General features: G+C 41.9%; 1 protein-coding gene across 1 annotated transcript; it reads left to right on the plus strand.

Moving 5' to 3' along the window:
* The first annotated feature begins 489 nt into the window (after positions 1-489).
* ATG3 (autophagy related 3) lies at positions 490-21,214 on the plus strand. The gene is made up of 12 exons (XM_081859248.1): positions 490-690; positions 4,185-4,226; positions 9,175-9,224; positions 10,128-10,198; positions 11,152-11,259; positions 11,551-11,600; positions 13,180-13,258; positions 15,519-15,553; positions 15,797-15,964; positions 17,105-17,232; positions 19,811-19,879; positions 20,918-21,214. The coding sequence occupies exons 1-12, from the start codon at positions 619-621 to the stop codon at positions 20,997-20,999; spliced, it is 954 nt and encodes a 317-aa protein (XP_081715374.1). The 5' UTR covers positions 490-618; the 3' UTR covers positions 21,000-21,214.
* Positions 21,215-24,345: the final 3,131 nt, after the last annotated feature.

The raw sequence follows: 24,345 nt of genomic DNA on the forward strand, positions 1-24,345 counted from the left end.
GTGCCATAGAGGTACGGTAATATTCATAGAGAAAGGAAAAGGTTAGAGTATCACATAGAAAAAGTAACCGTGTTGAGGGGGAGGAATTGGGCAATACCGGGTTTTTTGGGGGGGCGATATTATCGATTCCTCTTAATAAAGGTATCTCCACACTGTGTACACTCCACACTATGTATTGGGACAGGGAGCGCCAATAAGGATTGAGGCGCTACCGACGTGTGTGACCTGACAAGGGAAGTAATAAAGTCGTGCGACTCTTCTTTTTCCTATCTCTACTGGCGACTATCTCCGTCGGCAGCCGGGAGCCTTTTTCTTCCCCGCCCACCCTTTGCGCAGGCGCAAGAGAGACCTTTCAGGGCGCGGGACTCTGCGTCTGCCTCAGAACAGGAGGGAGGAGGGAATGTGTTGAGGCAATCCCGTGTGCTGGGCCCCCCTCACGTGACTCCCTCCTCCCACCCTCATTGGAGGCACCGGGAGGAGTGGGCGGAGTCCTGGGTGGCGGCGGTCGCCCGGAAGGGAGGCAGGAAGCGGGGCGAGCAGTTGGGCTGGCTTTGCGGTTCGGTGGCCGGCGGCGGCGGCGAGAGGCGCCCACCTGGCCCCGCCCGCAGCACCGGCAGGATGCAGAGCGTCATTAACACGGTGAAGGGGAAGGCGCTGGAGGTGGCCGAGTACCTGACTCCGGTGTTGAAGGTGAGGCCCCTCCTTCAGTCCCCGGAATGGAGTGCGCGGGGCAACAGGCGGAGGGAAGGGCGGGGAGGGTCCCCGTTGTCAAGGCTCCTTACCATGGGGGGACCCCGCTTTTTCCTCTCTCCCCCCTCGCCAAAATAGCATTTCTGTCTGTGAGAAACCCAGAAGCAGCCCTCAAACAGGCAACCAAGAGCCTTGTGCAACCCTGAAGACTCGCGCGTTTTATTTATATTTTTAATTTTACCTTGTTGTGGACCAGAAGGAGCCCGTGAAAGCTTTGTGCCAAAACGCCGACAGGAAATCGGCAGTGCCAAGGCCCCCTTTCCTGTTTCCCCTCACCACTTTTTTTTGCTCTCCCTGGGAAATGGCTACAGTGGAAGCAGCCACCCTCCTCTGTTATATCCCCCTCTTAGGAGGAATGGCCCAGTGTGACCCATAAAACCGTGCAGGCTGTATGTTTACCCTGCAGGAGCTGTCAAAGGTGGCCTGTCCTGCTCTCTGAAGGTGGTGCGGCCTTGTTCTGTATCTCATGTGGTAACCGTGTGCTTACAATGCACATTTTCTGTGCTGGTGGTGGGATGTTTTGCAATGGGTAACGGGTTATGTGTTTTGATGTGTTGGTCTGTGAACAGGTATCCTGCAAAAGAACTGGTGCAGCGCAAACTGAAATGTTTGCTAAGTACAAAGGTCTTTCATTACTGCTTCAGGTTTCTGAGGAATAAATGCACTCCAGAGCCATAAAGAATGGATGTTCCCCTGCTCTTACAGAACACTATATGACAGCTTCTTTGGATAAGTGGTGCTGCTGTGTTGCATTGATGCATGGGGAAGGAAGGATACTTCTGTCTCGTTTAGAAGAGACACTGTCCTTGGAGAGAACAGTAGAATAAGCATAATTTATTCAGGAGCCAGAGAAAGAATGGAAAAAATCCAGGTGGTGTGTGTATCTGGAGCCTAGAAATTGTAACTTTTATGAATGGCGCTGCCCATAGCTGGCATTTTTAAAAGCAGATGTGGACTCAGTCCCCACAGCTCTCTGAATGATTGTCATTGCTTAACAGTTCTTGTTTAAACAGATGACAGAGGGGAGTTTGTGATAATGTAGAACCAAGCAAAGGGACACGGGTGGCGCTGTGGGTTAAACCACAGAGCCTAGAGCTTGCTGATCAGAAGGTTGGCGGTTCGAATCCCCGCAACGGGGTGAGCTCCCGTTGCTCGGTCCCTGCTCCTGCCAACCTAGCAGTTCGAAAGCACGTCAAAGTGCAAGTAGATAAATAGGTACCGCTGCAGCGGGAAGGTGAACGGCGTTTCCGTGCGCTGCTCTGGTTTGCCAGAAGCGACTTAGTCATGCTAGCCACATGACCCGGAAAAAATGTCTGCAGACAAACGCCGGCTCCCTCGGCCAACAAAGCGAGATGAGAGCCGCAGCCCCAGAGTCGGTCACGGCTGGACCTAATGGTCAGGGGTCCCTTTACCTTTACTAGAACCAAGCAAATTAAAAGCTGAAAATATGTAAAGGTCAAACTGCATGTTACATTGAATGCATTACAAGCAGCTATGCTTCTGTTTACAGTCATACTTTGTCACGCGCGCATGCGCAGATGGTCAAAATGACATCATGTGCATGCGAGGAAGTGGGTTGCATTCGCTTCAGGATGCGAATGGGGCTCCGGAACGGATCCCGTTTGCATCCCAAGGCACCACTGTATTCTTTACTTAATCATAGATGCTCACACTATTGTTATTGGAAGCACAGCAGATGGAGAATGGAATTTATCCCTTCCCTTCTTTGCTGTGCCTCTGCTCCCAAAATGGACACCCTTCCTCAATGGCAAAAAGGAGCAGTAAAGACTCTTGGCACCAATGGGAACTTTTTTAGTAACATTTGTAGTCATGTTGGGGGGAAGTTTTGTGATGTTCACAGCTGGGGTGGGCGGGTATAAACCTCCATTTAATGTTTGCTGTTCTCCTATCCTACAAGGCTTGAGACTGTACCCCTCCCATAAAAGAATGACAAAAAATATTTTTAAATGTAGATGCTTATTGCCACTAAGTGAGAGCTGATACTGTTGGAGCTCAAATAATATGTAAATATATTCTGTAAGTACTTAAATCTGTATACCTAGATCTGTTTTAAAATATACAACAGTAGCTTGTTTACAAATCTACAAAAGTTACAAACATGTACAGTATGTGTGTTTTAAGATTTAAAATGTATGTATATAAGAAATATGCTAGACCACTTTTAGGAACAGAAGTTTAAGGATCCTAACTCAAAAAGTTAGGATTGTCTTCATGAGCAGAAATGGAAATAACTCTGGCACCCTTGAGCTACGTATTACAGAATCCATCCTTTTTTGCTCATCTAAAGGTTTAATAATAATAATAATAATAATAATAATAATAATTTATTATTTGTACCCGCCCATCTTCCCTGGGTTTCCCCCACCTATGGCTTCATCTGAATTTCCACTTTAGGATGTCCTAAAAATGAAGATAGAAAAATCCCAAAATTTTGTATCTATGTTTCCTGATTGTATTCTTAAATATGGGCCAAATTTTATGCTTGCTGGAGATGACCGAGGCATTTAAAATGTGAATGGAAAGCAAGAGGTATAAGAAATGACCCTGGTCAAAGTTTGTAGTTATATAGCAGAGCAAAGTTTTTAGTGAATTTCTCATTTTACAGCAATCTTTGATTTTCCCCATCCCACTCCAATTCTGGGCATGTTTCCCAACCAGACTGCAAAACTTGTCAGTATATATTTTGTTAATTTGGGGCAGTATTCAATTAAACAGTTCTCCTAGTGCAGTGACTTTTAGCTGTGCAATGTACCACTCCCTCCTCACTCCCCATGAGCCCCCCAAATCTGCTCCAGAGGCTGGGGGAACTCTAGGACAGATTTAGGCGGTGCAGGAAGGCACACGGGAAGAGGAGAGGGGAGGATGGGGAAGTTACGTTGTATAGCTAAAGGTTGGTGTTTAGTTGAATACTGCCCATTACTGTGGTGCCTCGCAAGACGAAAAGAATCCGTTCTGCGAGTCTCTTCATCTTGCGGTTTTGTCGTCTTGCGAAGCAACCCTATTAGCGGATTAGCGCTATTAGCGGCAAAGCGGCTATTAGCGGCAAAGCGGCTTAGAAAAAGGGGGGGGGGAGAGCAAAAAATCGCAAGACTCGCAAGACGTTTTCGTCTTGCGAAGCAAGCCCATAGAGAAATTCGTCTTGCGAAGCGCCTCGAAAAATGGAAAACCCTTTCATCTAGCGGGTTTTTCGTCTTGCGAGGCATTCGTCTTGCGGGGCACCACTGTATGTCTTGCCTTTAAGGATGTCAGGGTAGTATACACAAGGATATATAACACTATCATCATTTTATGAGGTAGATTAGAAGCTTAGTAATATTGACTTGCTTGGCAGTATAGTTTGTCTTTATCCTGAGACCTTTACTTTCAAATCTAAAAAGTTATCTTTTTATTTTTCTTCTCTATTTTGACTGTAGGAATCAAAGTTTAAAGAAACTGGAGTTATCACTCCCGAAGAGGTATGTATAAACTTGTCAGCTTGTTTTTCAAAGTAACTTTTTGAAAGTAGTAAAACAAGAAGTTCCTGTTGCAGACTTTTCTAGTTCCTCTTAATGCAAACTACAAGTGTGAGAAAATGCCAGCATTTAGTTCATATTTTCTTGGAAAACTCATTCACAATTGTGAACATACCAACCAGATCTCTGCACCCACTACAACTGAAATTGTATGTGCACACAACTGTATTTTCCTCTGTAAAAATGAATCGGATTGGGCTGCAAAACAGATCCCTTTTCTAGCTATTCTAAAATGCACGGTATTTGTAAGCTGCTTTGATGGATGCTACAAGCAAAAAGCTGAGATTTGTACACTTCTTAAATTAGTGCATCAGCTGTTCAAAAATGATTTTAAGAGGAAATGTGGAAATATTACAAAATTTGTAACTGCTTCCTCTTCCTGGGAGGTCTGCAACAGCAAACACAAGAATATTTTCAAGTACTTGTTTAGCATCTATTTCAATCAATATTTTCCTTGGCGTTCTTCTACTATGTTCTAGAGTTTTCTCAGTATGTTGGTCTCTTGTCTACGCAGCTTTCCTTGTAAATGAGGGACATTGTGTCCCCCTCACTAGTCTAGCTGTGGACTGTGTCTAAATATCTGCATGTACCTTCCAATTGGGTCATGCTGTTATTTTATTTAAAGATTTATATGCTGCTTTTGAAACCAAACATTTTCACAAGCAGCTTACAATCAAGATCCTAAAAACACTTTAATTCCAGTAGCTTCAAAAATTAAACTAAAATCAGCAGCATAAAGAGATTCCAAACTATTACTATCACAAAACAGCTTTACCATTGAAAATCCAGTCCACACACCATTTTACTTAAAGACAGATTGAGATTAAAAGGTCTATCAGAGTTGTCTAAAAGCAAATGGGTAAGGAGCAAAATGTAACTTCTTAGGAGGGAGTTCTAAGATGTGGGACCTGAAAAGGCTCTGTCTATTGTACCCACCAATCTAATATATTTTTAATGGGGGCCCTGCAAATATGTTCTTGTATCTGATCTTATGGCAAACAGTACTTCCAAGTACAGTGGTACCTTGGTAGTTGAACAGCTTGGCTTCCGAACAAATCGGCTCCTGGACACCGCAAACCCGGAAGTGAGTATTCCGGTTTACAAACGTTTTTCAGAAGCGGAACATCTGACGCAGCTTCTGATTGAGTGCAGGAAGCTCCTGCAGCCAATCGGAAGCTGTGTCTTGGTTTTCGAACCGTTTCGGGAATTGAACGGACTCCCGGAACGGATTAAATTCGAGAACCAAGGCATCACTGTAATCTGGTCCCAAACAGTTTACGGCTTTAAAGCTCAGTATCAGCATCTTAAATTGGGCCCAGAAGTGAACTATCAAACAGACTTCAGATTGCATGATCTAGGTGTAATATTTTACCTTGGGACACTACTTATTTGAAAGGTGCTTGCAAAGTAAGTGTGTAAGACTCGTGGAGCATGTGAAAGAAGGAGAAGTAATAATAATAATAATAATAATAATAATAATAATTTATTATTTGTACCCCGCCTATCTGGCTGGGTTTCCCCAGCCACTCTGGGCGGCTTCCAACAGAGATAAAAAATACACTAAAATGTCACATATTAAAAACTTCCCTGAACAGGGCTGCCTTCAGATGTCTTCTGAATGTCAGGTAGTTGTCCATCGCCTTGACATCCGATGGGAGGGCATTCCACAGGGCGGGCGCCACCACCGAGAAGGCCCTCTGCCTGGTTCCCTGCAACTTGGCCTCTCGCAGTGAGGGAACCGCCAGAAGGCCCTCGGAGCTGGACCTCAGTGTCCGGGCAGAACGATGGGGGAGGAGACGCTCCTTCAGATATACTGGACCGAGGCCATTTAGGGCTTTAAAGGTCAGCACCAACACTTTGAATTGTGCTCGGAAACGTACTGGGAGCCACTGTAGGTCTTTCAAGACCGGTGTTATATGGTCTCGGCGGCCGCTCCCAGTCACCAATCTAGCTGCCGCATTCTGGATTAGTTGTAGTTTCCGGGTCACCTTCAAAGGTAGCCCCACGTAGAGCGCATTGCAGTAGTCCAAGCGGGAGATAACCAGAGCATGTACCACTCTGGCGAGACAGACCGCAGGCAGATAGGGTCTCAGCCTACGTACCAGATGGAGCTGGTAAACAGCTGCCCTGGATACAGATTTGACCTGTGCCTCCATGGACAGCTGTGAGTCCAAAATGACTCCCAGGCTGCGCACCTGGTCCTTCAGGGGCACAGTTACCCCATTCAGGACCAGGGAATCCTCCACACCTGCCCGCCTCTTGTCCCCCAAAAACAGTACTTCTGTCTTGTCAGGATTCAACCTCAATCTGTTAGCCGCCATCCATCCTCCAACCGCTTCCAGACACTCACACAGAAGACACACACTTGGCAGAAGACACAAGAGGTAGGGTTAAGAATTTTTATAGAAAGAAAATAGGCATGCTCAAGATTCACATGTCTGTTTTCGGCCCCTGCCTTCCCATACCACAAAATGGATGAGGCAGAACTCATGTTTTTTACTGTAGCATGGTCAGTTGCAAATGCAGAAGAAAGTATTTGCTCATGACTGTGATCTAGAACATTTCTAATGATGTTACAAATAGCAGGAATACAGAAGTTTGCAATGAACTTAAGAGGCCTTCTCTGTTTTCTTTCCCCTTTTTAAAAAGGAAACTGATTTGTCCAGTTTTGGCATAATATTTGTTTCTACTGTATTACAATTCTTATCAAAGGAACACCAGTACCTGATGCTTATGGGAGATCTTGCAAACCTTTTTCTGCCACCCGAAATAGCAATTTGTTCAGCAAAAAAATTAACTTCTAAAAATTGAATACTAGCAATTAAGGCTAGATTTTTTTACCTTAATTCCTAAATGTCAATGGAGTGGCAGATTTTTACTGCAGAGGGATTCACTGATAAGAATTTAATCTTGGATGGCAGTGCTTATGGGTTCTTTTTAATCTGTCTTATTATATGAAGCCACTGAATATTTACGTTCCATGCTGGGCTAACCAGCAAACTTGCATCAATATAATAATTTATCTCCCTCTGCTTGCCTGATTTTTAGACTGGACCTTTGCTGCTTTGAATTTAACACAGTGTGCATAACGGAAAACACATCCTAACAGTAACAAAATTCTCCCCTCTCCATCTTGTTATTTCAGCAAGATGTAAAGATATAGGGTTATATTGAGTGTTGCTGTTCTGTTAGCACAGCAGACTTCTGCTTGTGCAGTGGAACTTCCCACTCCTCCACTGCCATCCACACACCCTCAAAATCTGCTCCAAAGTGTTGAATGATTCCCCAAAACAGATTTGGGGAGCATGTAGGGGAGGAATCATAGAATCATAGAGTTGGAAGAGACCACAAGGGCCATCGAGTCCAACCCCCTGCCAAGCAGGAAACACCATCAGAGCACTCCTGACATATGGTTGTCAAGCCTCTGCTTAAAGACCTCCAAAGAAGGAGACTCCACCACATTCCTTGGCAGCAAATTCCACTGTCGAACAGCTCTTACTGTCAGGAAGTTCTTCCTAATGTTTAGGTGGAATCTTTTTTCTTGTAGTTTGGAACCATTGCTCCGTGTCCGCTTCTCTGGAGCAGCAGAAAACAACCTTTCTCCCTCCTCTATGTGACATCCTTTTATATATTTGAACATGGCTATCATATCACCCCTTAACCTCCTCTTCTCCAGGCTAAACATGCCCAGCTCCCTTAGCCGTTCTTCATAAGGCATCGTTTCCAGGCCTTTGACCATTTTGGTCCAGTTTGTCCGTGTCCTTCTGGAACTGTGGTGCCCAGAACTGGACACAGTACTCCAGGTGAGGTCTGACTAGAGCAGAATACAGTGGCACTATTACTTCCCTTGATCTAGATGCTATACTCCTATTGATGCAGCCCAGAATTGCATTGGCTTTTTTAGCTGCTGCGTCACACTGTTGGCTCATGTCAAGTTTGTGGTCAACCAAGACTCCTATATCCTTTTCACATGTACTGCTCTCAAGCCAGGTGTCACCCATCTTGTATTTGTGCCTCTCATTTTTTTTGCCCAAGTGCAATACCTTACATTTTTCCCTATTAAAATTCATCTTGTTTGTTTTGGCCCAGTTCTCTAATCTGTCAAGGTCGTTTTGAAGTGTGATCCTGTCCTCTGGGGTGTTAGCCACCCCTCCCAGTTTGGTGTCATCTGCAAATTTGATCAGGATGCCCTTGAGAAGGGAAGGGAAGGGAAAGTCCTGCACTACTTGAGATACAACCTGAAGACTTGTTTGGAGATGGATCAGTTAACTATTGTGGTTAGCTAAGCATCTCTACTTCTCCTCTGTTCTGATAGTCCACTAGATTTTCCTAGTAGTTGTTTATTTAGTGCAGATATAAGTGGCTGTTGCTCACTGTCCCAAGAAGTTGACACTGCAATAAATATTTAATATATTAAAGATGGTTTTTCTGTCATTCTGTCTCTAGAGAGAGAAGAAAGAACCTTGCTTAGATGTGACTATTTGTGATGGTGATTATTTAGTGCATGGTTCTTTTTGGCTTTCATCACTATATTTTTGGAGCATGTCTTGTGGCTATATGCCTTTAAAATATTTAGTGTGTAAATTCCAGCTGTTGCACTTGGCTTGTGGATCATCCCATTAACAATCTATCCAGGAATCCCATTCCAGTTTGCAAGTTAATTGCGTGACGGTCCCATTCAGACAAAATATTTTCTTGTATATGCATCTGCAGAAATTGTTCAAGGAGCAATTGTCTCTGAATTCAGAAAGACAAATTACTGAGCTGGAATCAGTAGGATTTGATCTCACACTCTGTACAGCTATAAGTCACGATGTTAAGGCTACTGAGGCTGGTGAAACTCTGTATACATCAGATATTTTTCAGCCTTCTTCTGTTTTGTGCTTGGCAGTTTGTGGCAGCAGGAGACCATTTAGTTCACCACTGTCCTACTTGGCAATGGTAAGTAAGATTCTACAGAAACCACCTCAAAAGAATACATAGGGATGGGTAGCACATTCACTGTCTGGTGATTGTGAATGTGCACGTATTTCCCACTGCATGTGAGAGAGAAACTATACAAAGACGCCTAATTTGTATAATTCTTCCCCCCCACCCCACCCACTTTTTTTGAGAGGGTATTGCAGAATGGACTTGAGCATATGTGGCTTTACTTCTCAGGCGTACACCATTATTTGAGTGTATCTGCTCTGAATTCCTTTGACTTTTGAACATAAAACATGGACACTTGAAATTGCTCAAGATATGTGTTGTATTTTTTGTGAGCTTGTACTTACTTCATTTTCAATTTAGCTTTTAAGCTTTATCAGGATACAAAGACAAATATTTAATATACCCAAAGAGGGTTTTTTATGTATAGTTAGTGAAACATTTTGCATTAGCCGCAGTCTAAAGGTGTTTTTTTTAGGATTAGAACAATGGTAGGATTGAAAAATGCCTATCTGTCTACAACTTGTAACAGGCTTTGAGCAGTTCCTTTGGTTTGAGCTCACAGAAGCCCCTTTTCTCCTACCTGCAACAGATACAATAAGCTTGATGCATTGCATGTTGTAAAAGGGGAAGCAGAAGAAATGCAATTCTGAGAATGCTCTTATCATTTAACAGAAGTGGCAATGCAGACTGGGATTCCATGCACTAGACAACTAGGTCTGTCTTCCAAAGGGGGAAAACTACTTGGGTAGTTTTCTCTTTTCTCCCTCCCCCCCTTTCTGTGCCACAGGGCAAATAATCTTTGAAACTGGTCAGAGTGTTTTTCTGCTTTAGCAGAAACATTCTGTTGCATAAGAGCCAGAATTGGTCTCTGATTGTCCGCAGCTTTTCACAGCCTTACTTCATATTTTTAAGGGCTACAGGAGAAGAATTAAAGGTCAAGGCATATCTCCCAACAGACAAACAGTTCTTGGTCACTAGAAATGGTAAGTTTGGCACTAGTGCTGTGATTGTGACTGAATATGCACCAGCGACAGCCCTGCAGATGTATCTTTACTTCCATACTTGCTGTTGAACCAACTTTGATAGGCGTGCACAGTTTTATATCTTGAGAGTCGCTATGTGAACTGTTGAGATCCTTAGCTTCCCTATGTGCATGACATGGGTAAGCAAACTGTGCTTGTGGTATGGATTACTTGTATGAGTAATTTGGTGCTGTTCTGTAAACATCTTTATGCAATGCATAATGTAGTCCAGATGTGTTGGACTACAGCTCCAACAACCATCAGGAGGGCACCACTATGGGGTAGGTTGGCTTGGGTGACTGGATTGGTGAGGGACATAGGGCAGGCAGGTGTTCTTATCCCACAGCAGCGGGTTAGACTAGAGGCCTGAACAATTATTTCAATACCTGCTTCTGTCTTGATCCAAGACAGGTATTTCAATACCTGCTTCTGTCTTGATCCAAAACAACAAAACTGAATGAAGCTTATTAACATGTACTTTATACAAAACTGAGAGAACATTCAAATACTGTACCAGTTCTTTATGATTATGTCATACTTAGGATCTAATACATATGCTGATCCTTAGGTCTTCTGCTTTTAAGCAGCAGTTCCTCTATGTGATGCTGAATCAAATGCTTCAATAAAATTCAGGAAGGCACTTACCCTTAGTGCATATAAGTTTCAAGTGACATCTGGACTGCTTGCTAAATGCTTTCTGTGTATTTTAGCTCCTAGCTAAGTTAGTGTCCATTTTGTGCCTGGACACATTTGGATTCCCCAGAGCAGTAAGCTTCGCTTAAGACTAAACCCATGCTCCAAAAACATGTGCTAAGATTTGTGAAGTATATACATCAACCTCCAGTTCTGAAAACCCTGGGAGAATTTATCTCCAGCTGATTTTGTGAATGAACGGTGTTTGCTGTTTTTTGTAGTGCCATGCTATAAGCGATGTAAACAAATGGAGTATTCGGATGAACTGGAAGCCATTATAGAAGAAGATGATGGGGATGGAGGATGGGTGGACACATATCACAATGCAGGTATTATATATTTCTCTTGTATATTAAACTTGTAAATGCCCAGCTTGCGGTCTCTATTCTCGTGTACTCTGAATAATCTCTAGAACACATAAATGTCCAGACCTGGAGACCATCTTCAGATTTTAGTTTTCCTCACTGAATCTCGATCCTTAACCATTTGAAAAAGCAGCCATTGAAAATGATGAGTCACAGTTGCCATCACCCAGGGTTTGGGGTGGGAAGCAGCTGTTTGTAGAATCAAAATAATAGCAGGTTTCTCCCTAGTTCTGACTATATCTGTGCTCTCTACAGGCGTTACAGGAGTGACAGAATCCATTAAGGAGATCACACTGGAGAGCAAGGTATTAACTTGTGAATCTGTGGCTAATATGCTGATGGGTAATACAAAGTGAACCCAGGGTTTTTTTTTCAGCCGGAACTTGCCGGAACCCAGTTCTGGCACCTCTCAATGGGCACCATTGCCATTCTAAGAGAACAAGGGAGGTGTTCACGGTGAGTTCTGGCACCTCTGTTTCTAGAAAAATAGCACTGAGTAAACCTAACAGCTTGGTATGCTTGCTGGCGTAACTGCTTTCCCTGAAGAAAAAATATTTTCCCTTTTATGTCTGGAACAGTAGGTTAGATGCCTAATATGAATCACAGCAGTAAATCTACTGCATACTTCTGTATTGAGGGAGGCACTCTTCTGTAGATTAAATGCAAGCATATTCGTGAAAACAAATTCAGGAAAGTTTTTGAAGCCCACAGGTAACAGAGCCATGTTGGCTAATGTGAAGGTAGCCACCCATAGCAGTGCAGAGATTTAAAGCACATTTTTGTCCTTTTGTCTTGACGGCTGGTTTAGATAGGAGAGCAGTTAATTTGTGGTTACATTGCATCCCTCAAACTGCTGGCTACCTAGAGCAGGGATGGGACTCCTGTGGCTGTCCAAGTGTTTTTATTTATTTATTAAATTTCTATACCACCCTTTGTCCGAGAATCACAGGTTGGTTTACAATATAAGGGCACAAACAATACATAGCATAGTAACAGACAAAAGCGACAAACCCTCCCTCCTTTAAAAGGCCATAGATTGGCCTGGGAGAAGAGGAGAGGAATGTTTTCACCTGGCACCAGGTATGTAATGAAGACGCCAGGCAAGCCTCCATGGGGAAGGCATTTCACAAATGGGGAGCCACCACAGAAAAGGCCTGTTCTCACGTTGTCACTCTCTGGAAATGTAATGGAGGAGGCATATGGACAACTGGCCTGCAGCTGCCCTTATCCCTGACCATGGGCTGTGCTGGCTGGGGCTGGTGGGAACAGAGTCCCCAGGTTTCCCATCCTTGACGTAGACTGCTCAGGTGAGGGAATGGGTAGGTTTACCCTTGTTCCATCTTATCTAGAAATGGCTGGACTGAGTTGTGCTTATGCTTGGCAAAAGTGCTTCATTCTTACACAAAACATTTCTAATTTTTCCAAAAGAGAAAATGTATTCAAGAGTGGAAAAGTTTGCATGCTTTGTGGTTGCTGTCTTCAGTTTTATCCCAGCCAGGGTGTGCAGTCTCTGATGCAGCATAGGAATGTGAGGTCACCACTTTTAAAAAGAAACGGCATGCTTTGAGAGGGCTGTACAATTTGAATTTGAATTGAAAAACTAGCTATGACTCATTGCATTGGATTTCATTTAGAGCAGGGCTTTACTGCCATACAATATTTTCATATACTTTCATGATGATCAAGAAACAAGCTTTATTGACACATTTATTGGTACGTTTTGGTCCTTGTGTTTTGGTACCACAGCGAGTGGCCAGTTTGCAAGTTGGCAGAGTGATTCAATCTTCCCATTCATGGAATTGCTGAGTGATCTCTTAAGTTTGATGCATGAATGCTCTAGTCAGGAACACTGAAACGGGACATTGCTTTTTCTTGTCTTCAAAGGACAATACAAAGTTACCAGAGCGCTCAGGGTCTTGTGATGATGAAGATGATGATGAGGGAGAGGCAGCTGATATGGAAGGTAATGGCCACTCACTTCAAGGAATTCTTCACTAGAGCATGTTGTTATTAGGTATGAAGCAGAAGCAAAACAATAACTTTGCCATCATTGCACTTTTGAGTCCATTTTGTGCACAGAATTCTTTCTGCAGAAGATTCCTTCCTGCATAGCGTTGCAAACTTCACTGCAGTTATTTAAATTCATAAAACAGTCCCTTGAGGTGGAGGGGGATGGGTTGTTGCTCTTGTGGACAAGAAGCAATGAATTCAAACTGAGACTCCAGAATGATAAGCTAGGAAGAATTTTATAAACATTGGAACACAGTTGAGAAAGGAGAAAGTACTGGGGAAACTTTCTTAATGGAGGTCTTAGATGAGAAGAAGGTTAGATGAATTTTTAATGGGATTCATCTGTATAGATTTAATTCTGAGGCAAGAGCTTTGATTGGGAGTTACTCATCACTTCCAGTGAGGTGTAGAGACTAGAGCAGGGGTCGGCAAGGTTTACCTCGCCTGGGCCGGTTCACTTCAGCAGAGATCCCTCCGTGGGGTGGATTGCACGTGAGCGTGCACGTCCGCGATTTCCTGTGCCTGAGCACCCATGATTTCCTGTGCTGACACGATTTTCGGCGTCTGTGCAGACACAATTTTCTGCGCCGCAGAAGCAAGTCCCCACGCTGTACCAGTTTAGCACAGCGTGCGGGGACTTGCCAGGCAGCTTGGACCAGGGACGGCTTGTGGGCCAGTTAAATGACCTCCATGGGCCGCAGGTTGCCGACCCCTGGACTAGAGTATTGGGCTCAAATGTAGGAAATCAGATTCAAATACCTGCACAGTTGTGAAGCTCTGTTACTTCATCACAGGGTTGTGGTGAAGTTAAAATGCCTCTTGGAACCCCTTGCAGGAAAGAGTTAAAGCACTTCCTTCATGAAGCAATAAATTTAAAAGTAATATATTCAAGGAGTCACTCACTAGAGTTGAGGTACATGGAAGAAATTTGTGTTTCTACGTTGTGTTATGTAAGATGGAATGTAAGTGATACAAAACTAGCCCAAGATTATTTTTGTCTTGTTCCATTCAAATAGTCATGATTCTCTAGCCATCCTGAGTGTCTTGAGGAAAGGTGGGGTGCAAGTGTGAAAGACTGATAAGACCTTCTTATTTTTAAAATTTGCTACCAGTAGTCAGTATCCAGTAACGAATCAATAAGAGCAACTTAAAAGATGTAGTCTTAAATTACTATAATCACACAACTGGCCTGACAATTCAGTGGCATTCTGATGAGTAGGGCACAATACTTTAAGGGACAGATTAGGTGAAAAGAAGCTAAGAAAGCCAACCTAGTAGAAAGGATGATACCAAGGCAAATTAAAATAATGACAATTACACTGTAATCTTAAGAGACAGAAATGGCATGCCATTTGGGGAGCCCTCTGGAGCAGATTTTGTTTTTTTAAAAAAAAATAATTTTTATTAATTTTACAACACCTCTGGAGCAGATTTTGGGGGCACATGAAGATTAGGGTGAAGTGCCTTGAGCTTAAATCTGCTCACACAAATTTGGTTTCCACCTAATTTCTACTAATCACTTGTCTGTGGTCATTAACAAATATGGAAAAAAGATGCCAAGAGGACAGAATTGGCCCCTTTTAAGTTTTGGAACACATAAGAAAAGTATATGCTCCTAAGTATAAAAAGTAATTCAGGAAGTAATTGTAGGTGAACTGCTAGGAAATATAATCAAATTCATAATCTTCATAAAGAAAAAAATGGTAAAATTCCACCATAGAATATATTTATATTTACAGGGGGAGCTATACCATAAAGCTCCTTTGAACCATGAGTGGTTTTTCAACCACACTTTCCCTTCTTTTCCTTTTCTTAACTCTCTATAGTTTGCTTGAGCTCCTCTGTCTTAACCTACACTGCTCCTTTTCTTTCATCCTGATTTTGCCTTCCTCTTGGGCACTCTACCCAGCCCTCAGCCTGCCTGCTTTTTCCTACCACTTGACACAGAGAATGTTTGTGAGCATTCTGTGACAACACAGCAGCTTATCCCGTGGGTGGGGTGAGAAGTGATTAACAACATAGCATGTGCACCTCAATATAATTTAATGTTTATATTGAGGAATTCATTCTTTGTTACAGCATACACTGCAAAGTATATTTTTATAAACTTGACAACTTCATTCTTAATCTGCATCTTCCTTGAACACCCTGGGCATGCATAAATATTTAACAAAAGCAGTAAATAGTAACATGATCTTTTTATATCCTTTCAGATTATGAAGAGAGTGGGCTATTGGAGACAGATGATGTAAGTGCACTGTGTTCATTGGGCAGCAGCAATGTCTCTTCTGACTTCAACATATGTCCAGTAGCATATTCTTTTTAAAACTGCATGTGGACTTCATATGTATATTTTCATTAAAAACTAACCACCAGTTCAATGAAAAGAGTTTATACCACCACCTAATGCCTGTAGTCATTGAATTTGGTGGGGAGTGGACAACAGCTGACATTTTAAAGCTATCAATTTATTTCTTAAAATCTTGAGCAGGCAACATTGGATACAAGAAAAATAGTGGAAGCTGCCAAGGCAAAAGCTGATGTTGGAGGAGGAGGGGGAGAAGAAGAAGATATCCTACAGACCAGGACGTATGACCTTTACATCACATATGACAAATACTACCAAACACCAAGGCTCTGGTTATTTGGTTATGATGAGGTACAACATTCTTTTTTCCTTATTTGAATCTGTTCAGAGCTCAGTAGTGCAATAAAATTGGTAATAGGTTATGGTAAGGGGCCTCAGACATACTGTGTCAAAGATCATGCAGCCTTCTGCAAACAAATGTAAACAAGCTTTCTTTGGTGTCGCTCTTGCATGAAGCTTACTTTTGTGGTGCACACTGGAAGTCAGCAAGAAAATAATGGAACTTGTTTCTTGCACTCAGCTCCCTGTTGACCAAATACATATTTTTTATTTTTGCAGTTCCAGTGGGCTTTGACTATATGTGATTTTGGCTGTAGGCACAATCCGCAGAATGTAACCCCCAGCTAAGTTGCAGGCTTACTGTATGAGGCTTGCAAAACAAGTTTTGTTTTATGTTGTTATTAATTTCATTTTTATACTGCTTTACCTTTTATGGCGGGGGAAATCAAATTAGTTAATGATAATAATAATTTTATTATTTGTACCCGCCTATCTGACTTGATTGCCCCTGCCACTCTGGATGGTTTCCAGCAGATATAAAAACATAATAAAACACCAAACATTAAAACTTTCCTATGCAGGGTTGCCTTCATTTGTCTTCTACAAGTTGTATAATTATTTATCTCCTTGGCATCTGATGGGAGGGTGTTCCATGGGGCAGGCACCACTCCTGAGAAGGCCCTCTGCCTGGTTCAGTGTAACTTCTTGCTGTGAGGGAAGCACCAGAAAGCCCTTGGAGCTGAACCTCACTGTCAGGCTGAACAATGTGGGTGGAGATGCTCTTTCAGGTATACAGGACCAAGGTAGTTTAGGGCTTTAAACGTCACCAACAGCACTTTAAATTGTGCTCGAAACGTACGGGGAGCCAATGTAGATCCTTTAAGACGAGTGTTACATGGTCCCAGCGGCCACTCCAAGTCACCAGTCTGGCAGCTGCGCTCTGGATTAGTTATAGTTTCTGAGTCACCTTCAAAAGTAGCCCCATGCAGAGTAGTCCAAACGGGATGATAACCAGAGCACACTAAAACATCAAATAAAGCAATCCAGAATAAAACACTATTTGCTTGGCTGAAATTCTTTGTTTAATTACAGAGAAGGAATCTATGCAATTTGTCTTTACTTCTCTGTCTCTCTCTCTCTCCGTCTCTGTAGCAACGACAGCCATTAACTGTAGACTATATGTATGAAGATATTAGTCAAGACCATGTCAAAAAGACTGTGACAATCGAAAACCATCCCCATCTTCCTCCACCTCCAATGTGTTCAGTTCATCCGTGCAGGTATAATTCAGTCTGCATTCTAACAGCATATGAATTTACTAACAGCATAAAAAAAGTTTTGGTGGATGAAATGTATTTTGTATTCTGGCCACTTTTTAGTATCTTTTTTATTCTTTATTGTATTCTTTATTGGTCTTAAACTCTGAAACCCTTTTCCCCAGCACTCAGTTCAAACTGCTCTCATTCTAATTTATTGGGTCTGTTACACAGTGCACAGTGTCATTTGAGCGGACTTCCACTTGTGCAATGGGAAGTCCTCTTCTTCCCTTTCCCCCTTCCCTGCAACTCTCTTGCCCATCCTGCATGTGTTCTTAAAGGCTCCCTCAATCTCTGGAGTAGATCTTGGGTGTTTTAGGGAGCTGCATGGAGACAGGAAATCTGTTCTGCCAGTTGTGTCCTGCTAGTGGGTGGATGCTGTTGGATTTTGCCCATTGGACTTTGATGGCCACTGTGAAGTCAGACTGCTGGGGGTCTTGCCAACTAAAAGTAAATTTTATGGTTTGTTTCCACTTTCCAAACTCTCCAGAAGGTGTCAGGCAATCATCCTGGAAATGAGAACAGTTGTCATGCCTCAAGCTGCAATCTCAGGCTCTGCTACTTGGGTTTCTTTGTTTTATTTTTTAAAAAATATTTTCAGGCTGTCTGTTTACACAAAACGTCACACTTTGCTGTATGGATAGAACATGCATTTGTCTTCACTCTGAAGCCCTCATTTTCTTGTTGAACTCTTGAAATACAGTGTTACCTGCTTAAGGTGTTGAAGTTAAATGTTCTGATTAGGCTGGTTACTTCCATCATTTTGTTTTTGCAGTTTAAAAGGGTGGGAAGATTCTGGGATTCTCCTTCATTTTAATAACAGGAGCATGCTAACTTTTAAAACTCATTTTAAAACTCTCCAGTTCTGTGTTCTGCCGGAACAGGTGAACACCTTTTGCCCTTACTCTGGCAAAGTCCCTTTGACTTTGTAGTCAAAAGGACAGTTTAGCATCTCTAGCAAAAGAGACTGAACAATTCTGAATGGAAATCTCTGGGAATAACAGCATGACTGATTTTTAAAAATAAACTCTTATTGGGCACAAGTAGCTCAAGTTCTTTTCTGTCAGCAAATAGGAGTGGGGGCTATATTGCTTTTAATATTCACTTACTGAGAAGTTTGGACCCTTAAGTCTGGAAAGGAAGTTGAAATGTAGTGCCAAACTCTGCTGTCCAGCTGTTTTGCCATTTTGGCCACTTCAAGGTCTGTGTTTGACCAAGTTGAAGGAGCTGAAAGCAATATCTCCTGAGATTAGCATGCTAAGGGCTTTCCTCTACCTTATTATTAAATGCACATAAAACAGCAAGTCTATCATGTACAACAGACTTATTGTATTAAGCCTGATAACAAGCCACTGGTGTTAATGGGCAACGGAAACCCAGTAAGAATGCAAGAATAATATGAAACCAATGTTTGCTCAGAGTTTCCCAATATTGTGTTACACTGAGTTTTATTTTGCTCATTCTGCTGCACAACATCTGTTCTCAAAAATGTGGCAATCATTTCCTTAGTAGGATTCATGATGAACTCACTAAGAGGGTTAATAGACTGGCACAGTTTTCACTTCCGCAACTTGAAATAAAATCTGGTGTCCCTTGAGTTCTTCTGCTGTTGGCTGAATCCTTTTTTTATTTTCATTTTCTGAATTGTTTAAAAACAGCAGTTTTCCATCCATGTTGTTTAGCTTTCTTAAAGTATTTCATTAGTTAATTAACAATGCAAAGTTGTGTTCAGCATCAGCATCCTCCCAAGTTTTCAGCATGTTGTTTTGGAAAAGACTTCCAATAGTTATTGGCTCTGATGGTGTTGGGCTGCTTGTCCTGCTCTCATCACTGTCTTCCTTTTACTTTTCCAGCTTCAGCAGTTGCGTGAGGGTATGTTATGGAAAAGAGTTACTGGGAATTGGTTGTAAAATACTCACCACTTGGGACCATTCTGAGTGCTTAATGAGGTTCATCGCAAAGGCTACAACCCTAGTTGATGCAGTACTGTTTCCTTGTTATGATTCTGTTGAAAACGAAGTCCTTGAATAGGGTGATTGCGATAGATGGTGGAAGAAATACTGGTTTGAGTAATGTTTTAAGCAACTGTTAAATACTATACTACCTCCAGGTAGTGATGCCTGCTTTGGATGCCTATGTGTTAACTCTACGTTAGAAGGCCTATCCATTAGCTGTGTCCAGTAGCATTCAATCCCTGATAACCTCCCTGGTCCTGTTCAGTCTGCATTGGATTGAGAGGAAGTTGTAATACCAGCCTTGTTGGCATACAGTTCTCCCGTGCTGCCACATTATCTCTGCCAGTTCCACTAATAACAATGATAAAATAGGAGTAGATTGAATACTAGTGCAGACCTGCCTTGCTGTTGCCCAAGCAGTAACCAGAGATGGCTTGAAGTAGCTATTTAAACTTTATTTTTCAATTCTCATTGCTTGCTTCTGCCGCCAACAACTATCTTGCATACAAACTGTAATCAAATAACTTACTGTATTATATAATAATGCAATATATGTATATTTCAAGATATTCACCATTTGCTTTCAGACATGCGGAAGTGATGAAGAAAATCATTGAAACTGTGGCAGAAGGTGGGGGAGAACTTGGAGTTCATATGTATCCTTTTATCCAACTGCCAAAAATAGGTGTGTGTGTTAGTTTTTTAGAAAAGGGCTCTGCACTGATTTCTCTGCACTGATTATTCAGAATGTGTTCTCCCACTTTCCCCTCCCAGCCCCTGCTCAGGCGCATGTTCAAGTTTCAGGGGGGGCTGCTACACTCAGCCGTGCTAAGGCACTCAGAGTGACTGCCTTATAAGAATGGGCCACTTTGGGTGTGACTATCACTAGGTGATGTGAATCGAAAAGATTCTTAAATTAATCCATGGTTCACACATGGCTAAGCCTAAAAACGAGTGGTATCCAGGGACGTAGTTTTATTAGTGCAAGGACGTATGGCTGTGCCGTGGAACATCTCCTCTACCTACTCCCTTCTCTTCTGTGTTCCCCCTGAATCTGTTTTGGGGGTTCACCCATATTTGGGGAGGGCACATAGGGTGTGGAGAGGCAGGAGAAGTTCTGTTGCACCTCTAGAAGTCTACATTGTTGGATACTATCCAATGTATTTTTTCCTTAATGCAGTGCTATTGGTGATATCCACCTAAGTTAGAATGAGCGATAAAACTGATCAATTAATACTAGCCATAATAGCTACTTTCTACCACAATTGTTGGAGCCTGTATGTCTTGAATACTCGTTACTGGTGAGCACAAGTGGAAAGAGTACTGTTGTACTGCATACAAGCTTCCCATAGACACCTGTTTGGCCACTGGATGCATGCTTGACCTGATCCAGCAGATTACTTAAGTCCATTGTTCCCAATAGGCCTAGTTTGCATAGGCAGCAATAACTATAATAAAAACTAATTGTTCAGTCGTCTTTATGCATGTGGAAGGCACTCTCTGGCCATTAAAACTGTTCCACTAGACTAGACTGGTAGCCTTATCTATCTCTTTCCAAAGAGGTACATTGGTGCTTGACAGTTGAGGAAGGTTGAATTGTTAAAACTTGTGGTTTTTACTTGGCTGCTTTGAGGTTAAAAACTTGCTTCTCCTTGTGGAACTACTGGGTTGATTTTCCTTAATTAAATATTCAGGTACCTTCTAATTTTTTTGAAATTTGTACAAGCAGTCATTCCGACAATAGAATATGACTACACGAGGCACTTTACGATGTAATTAGGGGAAAGAATGTTTATGCTAATTATTGATTCTAATTTTTAAAAAGAATAACCCATACCTGTGACTGACTTGTTTATCCACCATGGTATACAATTTCTGTAATGTACCACTTCTATCAAGTTTATGCATCAAAATAAAATTCCACTACCAGCCTTACTTTTTAATAAAGACCTTTATGTGTAAAAATAAATAATAAAACACTTTTTTTTTCATTCCTGTGCTGTGGGTACATAGAGGGTTTTTCTTTTTCTTTGACGTACAGTACTGCGAAGACTGGGGAAAAGAAAGAAAGGAAAAGCTCAAAGCAAGATCCCAATTCATGTTTGTTTTTAATTAAATTTATGAGAAATTTTTAAAGTAAAATTGTAGCAAGACATGAAGTGGAAAATAATGTGTGATTTCTGACTAGTGGCATTTCAGAGTAAATTGACCAAATCGCTTAGGTAGATCTTAATACGTATCTAAGGCACACCTGATTTTCCAAGTGCACATTAGTCTAGGTCCTTATTTGATGCTAGAAACCCAACTCCTCTCATGCTTCTTCGGGAATGAAAGCATGACTGGGTGTGAAGACTAGGAAAAGATGCGGCATCACTTTTTTTAGTTTAATGCTAATGTACTGAAGAAAAGCATGTGCAGCTAGTGAAAGTTGCATCCAGAACTATACCTGGCATGTGCTTTTCTATCTGGAATACTAAATTTCTGTCTGCAAAGATAGTACTCAAACCTTGTTTTCAGAAGGTTCAGCTTACGTTGCACCAATCTCCTTAATGACATGGTTGCCTTCCCTTTTTATGTCACCTGTACATGAATGTCCTCTTACGCAGTAAAGATATAGATACCTTTTCCCTACTTTCTACACCGTGTGTTCTTTTAACTAGGAAGTGAGATCAGAAATGTCAAGTGTCAAGGAGGATTCAAGGAAATTGGCCTCTTCTTGCTGCTGTTGCAGTTGGAAGGAATAGGAAGCAGCTGTCTTCCACCCAGCAGTCAACTTGCGTCAACAGAAAAAATGTTCTCAATAAGTGAAAATAATATGGCTTTTTGCATATGATTCATAAAAATAGAGTGTGGAAACTACAACATATAGTTCAGTTAGAACCTATTCTATTCTTCTATGGATGTTGGCAAATGCATTTCCCTATCATGGCCAGAATTTTTACATAGGAGTTGTGGATTTAAGATTTAAATCTGATGTTCCATCGACTAAATTTCTGCTGCAAAAAAGTAACACTGTTCAACTTACGTTTCGGATAACTTCATGTTTCCCGAAGTATCTTAAATAGTGCTCACTTTAGACTGTAAATGCTTACAAGCTGCTTCTAATCTGGTTTTGAGCATTTTAATAATCTCTTTTACAGCAATAACAATGGGAACAGAAATGAATGTTTTTTAATGCAACCTTTTGCAAGTCAAATGTAAATATAACACAACCCAAATATTTTGGCAGGCTCTTTTGTGTTCTGGACATGGGGTGGGGGTAACAATGAAATCTGCAGATCACGACCATCATTCTATTCAGTATACTGCTATTAAATAGGTAAAATCACTTGCCCCTTCCCTTTTCTAGCAACAGCTTGTTTTCCAAAACTCTGCTTTCTTAAATCTCAGCACGTGTTTTAATTGCCTCTCCCACTTCAGGAAAAAACAACCCAAAGAACTTATTTTACAGGTTCCTATGGCACTAATCTCATTATTGTAATACAGAAGTTATAAAACGATAGCAAAACCCAGAGGTAAACATGGCTTCTTTTTCTGTGACGTAGAAAATGATAGCAGTGATTGGTTTGCTGTACCCAGTTCAGAATCCTCTGGAGGCAACCTGCCAAGTCCCAGTCTCCCACATGCATTCCCCCAAAAGGACCTGATTGTTTGCTGCTGGTAAATATTAACTTCCCTCTGTTTGCGAACTACGGAGAAGAAATAAAATAACACTTCTGTGCTCACTGCATACATGGTCTGGACTTATTTTCTGGGCACCATTAGAAAAGCATTGCATGGCTGTCTTTTCCATTTTTAAGCTGACCTCAGAGCAAAAAAGAACAAGATGGTTCATCTAGTAATGTTTACTCTGGCTACGATGCTAAAAGTCCTGTTGTCACAAATATGTGCCCAGGCTAGCTCCAACAGCACTTGAGAATTTAGGTCTCTAAAAATTGATACTCTGGATCAGTGTTTCCCAACCTTTTTTATAATTTATACAAAATACAATTACATAAAATCATAGAAACATAATAAAATATTGTTGAGGCAGAAAAAACTTAGAATCATAGAGATGGAAGGGACCCCAAGGGTCATCTAGTCCAACCCCCTGCAATGTAGGGAACTCTGCTAAAGCATCCATGACAGATGGCCATCCAACCTCATCTTAGAAACCTCCAAGGAAGGAGAGTCCAGAACCTCCAGAGGAATATCCATCTTCCATGTATTATAAAAAGTAAGCAACACTTATTTGACCCCAGTTATTTGACACAGAGTGGGAAACCTACAGATACAGTCCAAAAGGCGCACAGGGAGTTCTGTGTATATAGGAGGATTTTAAAAAGCAAGTCCTTACTGACCTGGTGCAAACAAATCTTGACATGCGGAGCAGCCCTGGCTGCCTAGATAAAACACCATAGCCACACACACTGTTACGTGGGAGTAAGACCCACTGATAACAGTTTCCCAATGTCTCAAGTCAGCAGGAGTCTTAAATCACCGCATTTAGTACACTAGATGTTGGTGTTCTGACCGAATACAAGCCGATAAGAAAGTTTTCAAGTTGTGTTGTTCCACCATACAAAATAATATAAGTTGCTTCATAGATTTAACACTATAAAGTTCAGCAACTCTGGGCTGGGTTAGTGGCCCAATGGGCTCTGAGCTCCAATATACCTGTGTATATTGTGTGTGTGGTTTCCCACCCTTTAATACAGGTGGGCTTAATAATAATAATAATAATAATAATAATGTTTTATTTCATAATTTTATCATTTATACCCCGCCCATCTGGCTGGGTTTCCCCAGCCACTCTGGGCGGCTTCCACAACATATAAAAACATAATAAAAGTCAAACTCCCTGATACAGGGCTGCCTTCAGATGTATTCTACAAGTAGTGTTGTTCTGTTGTTCTTTATCTCCTAGACATCTGATGGGAGAGTATTCCACAAGGAGGGCACCACTACTGAGAAGGTCCCATCATCGCTGACCATGGTGGCTGGTGCAGAAGGGAATTGTAGTTCCCAAATCTGGAGGGTTCCATATTAACTACCACAGGGTTAGAGTGGGAGACTAGGGTTGGGGAGACCCAAGTTCAAACCTTGCTTAGCCATGAAGCTTGTGGGTTGGATGACCTTATGC

Source organism: Podarcis erhardii (genome assembly GCF_964252035.2).
Source record: "Podarcis erhardii genome assembly, chromosome: 4".
In the NCBI taxonomy this organism is placed as follows: domain Eukaryota; kingdom Metazoa; phylum Chordata; class Lepidosauria; order Squamata; family Lacertidae; genus Podarcis; species Podarcis erhardii.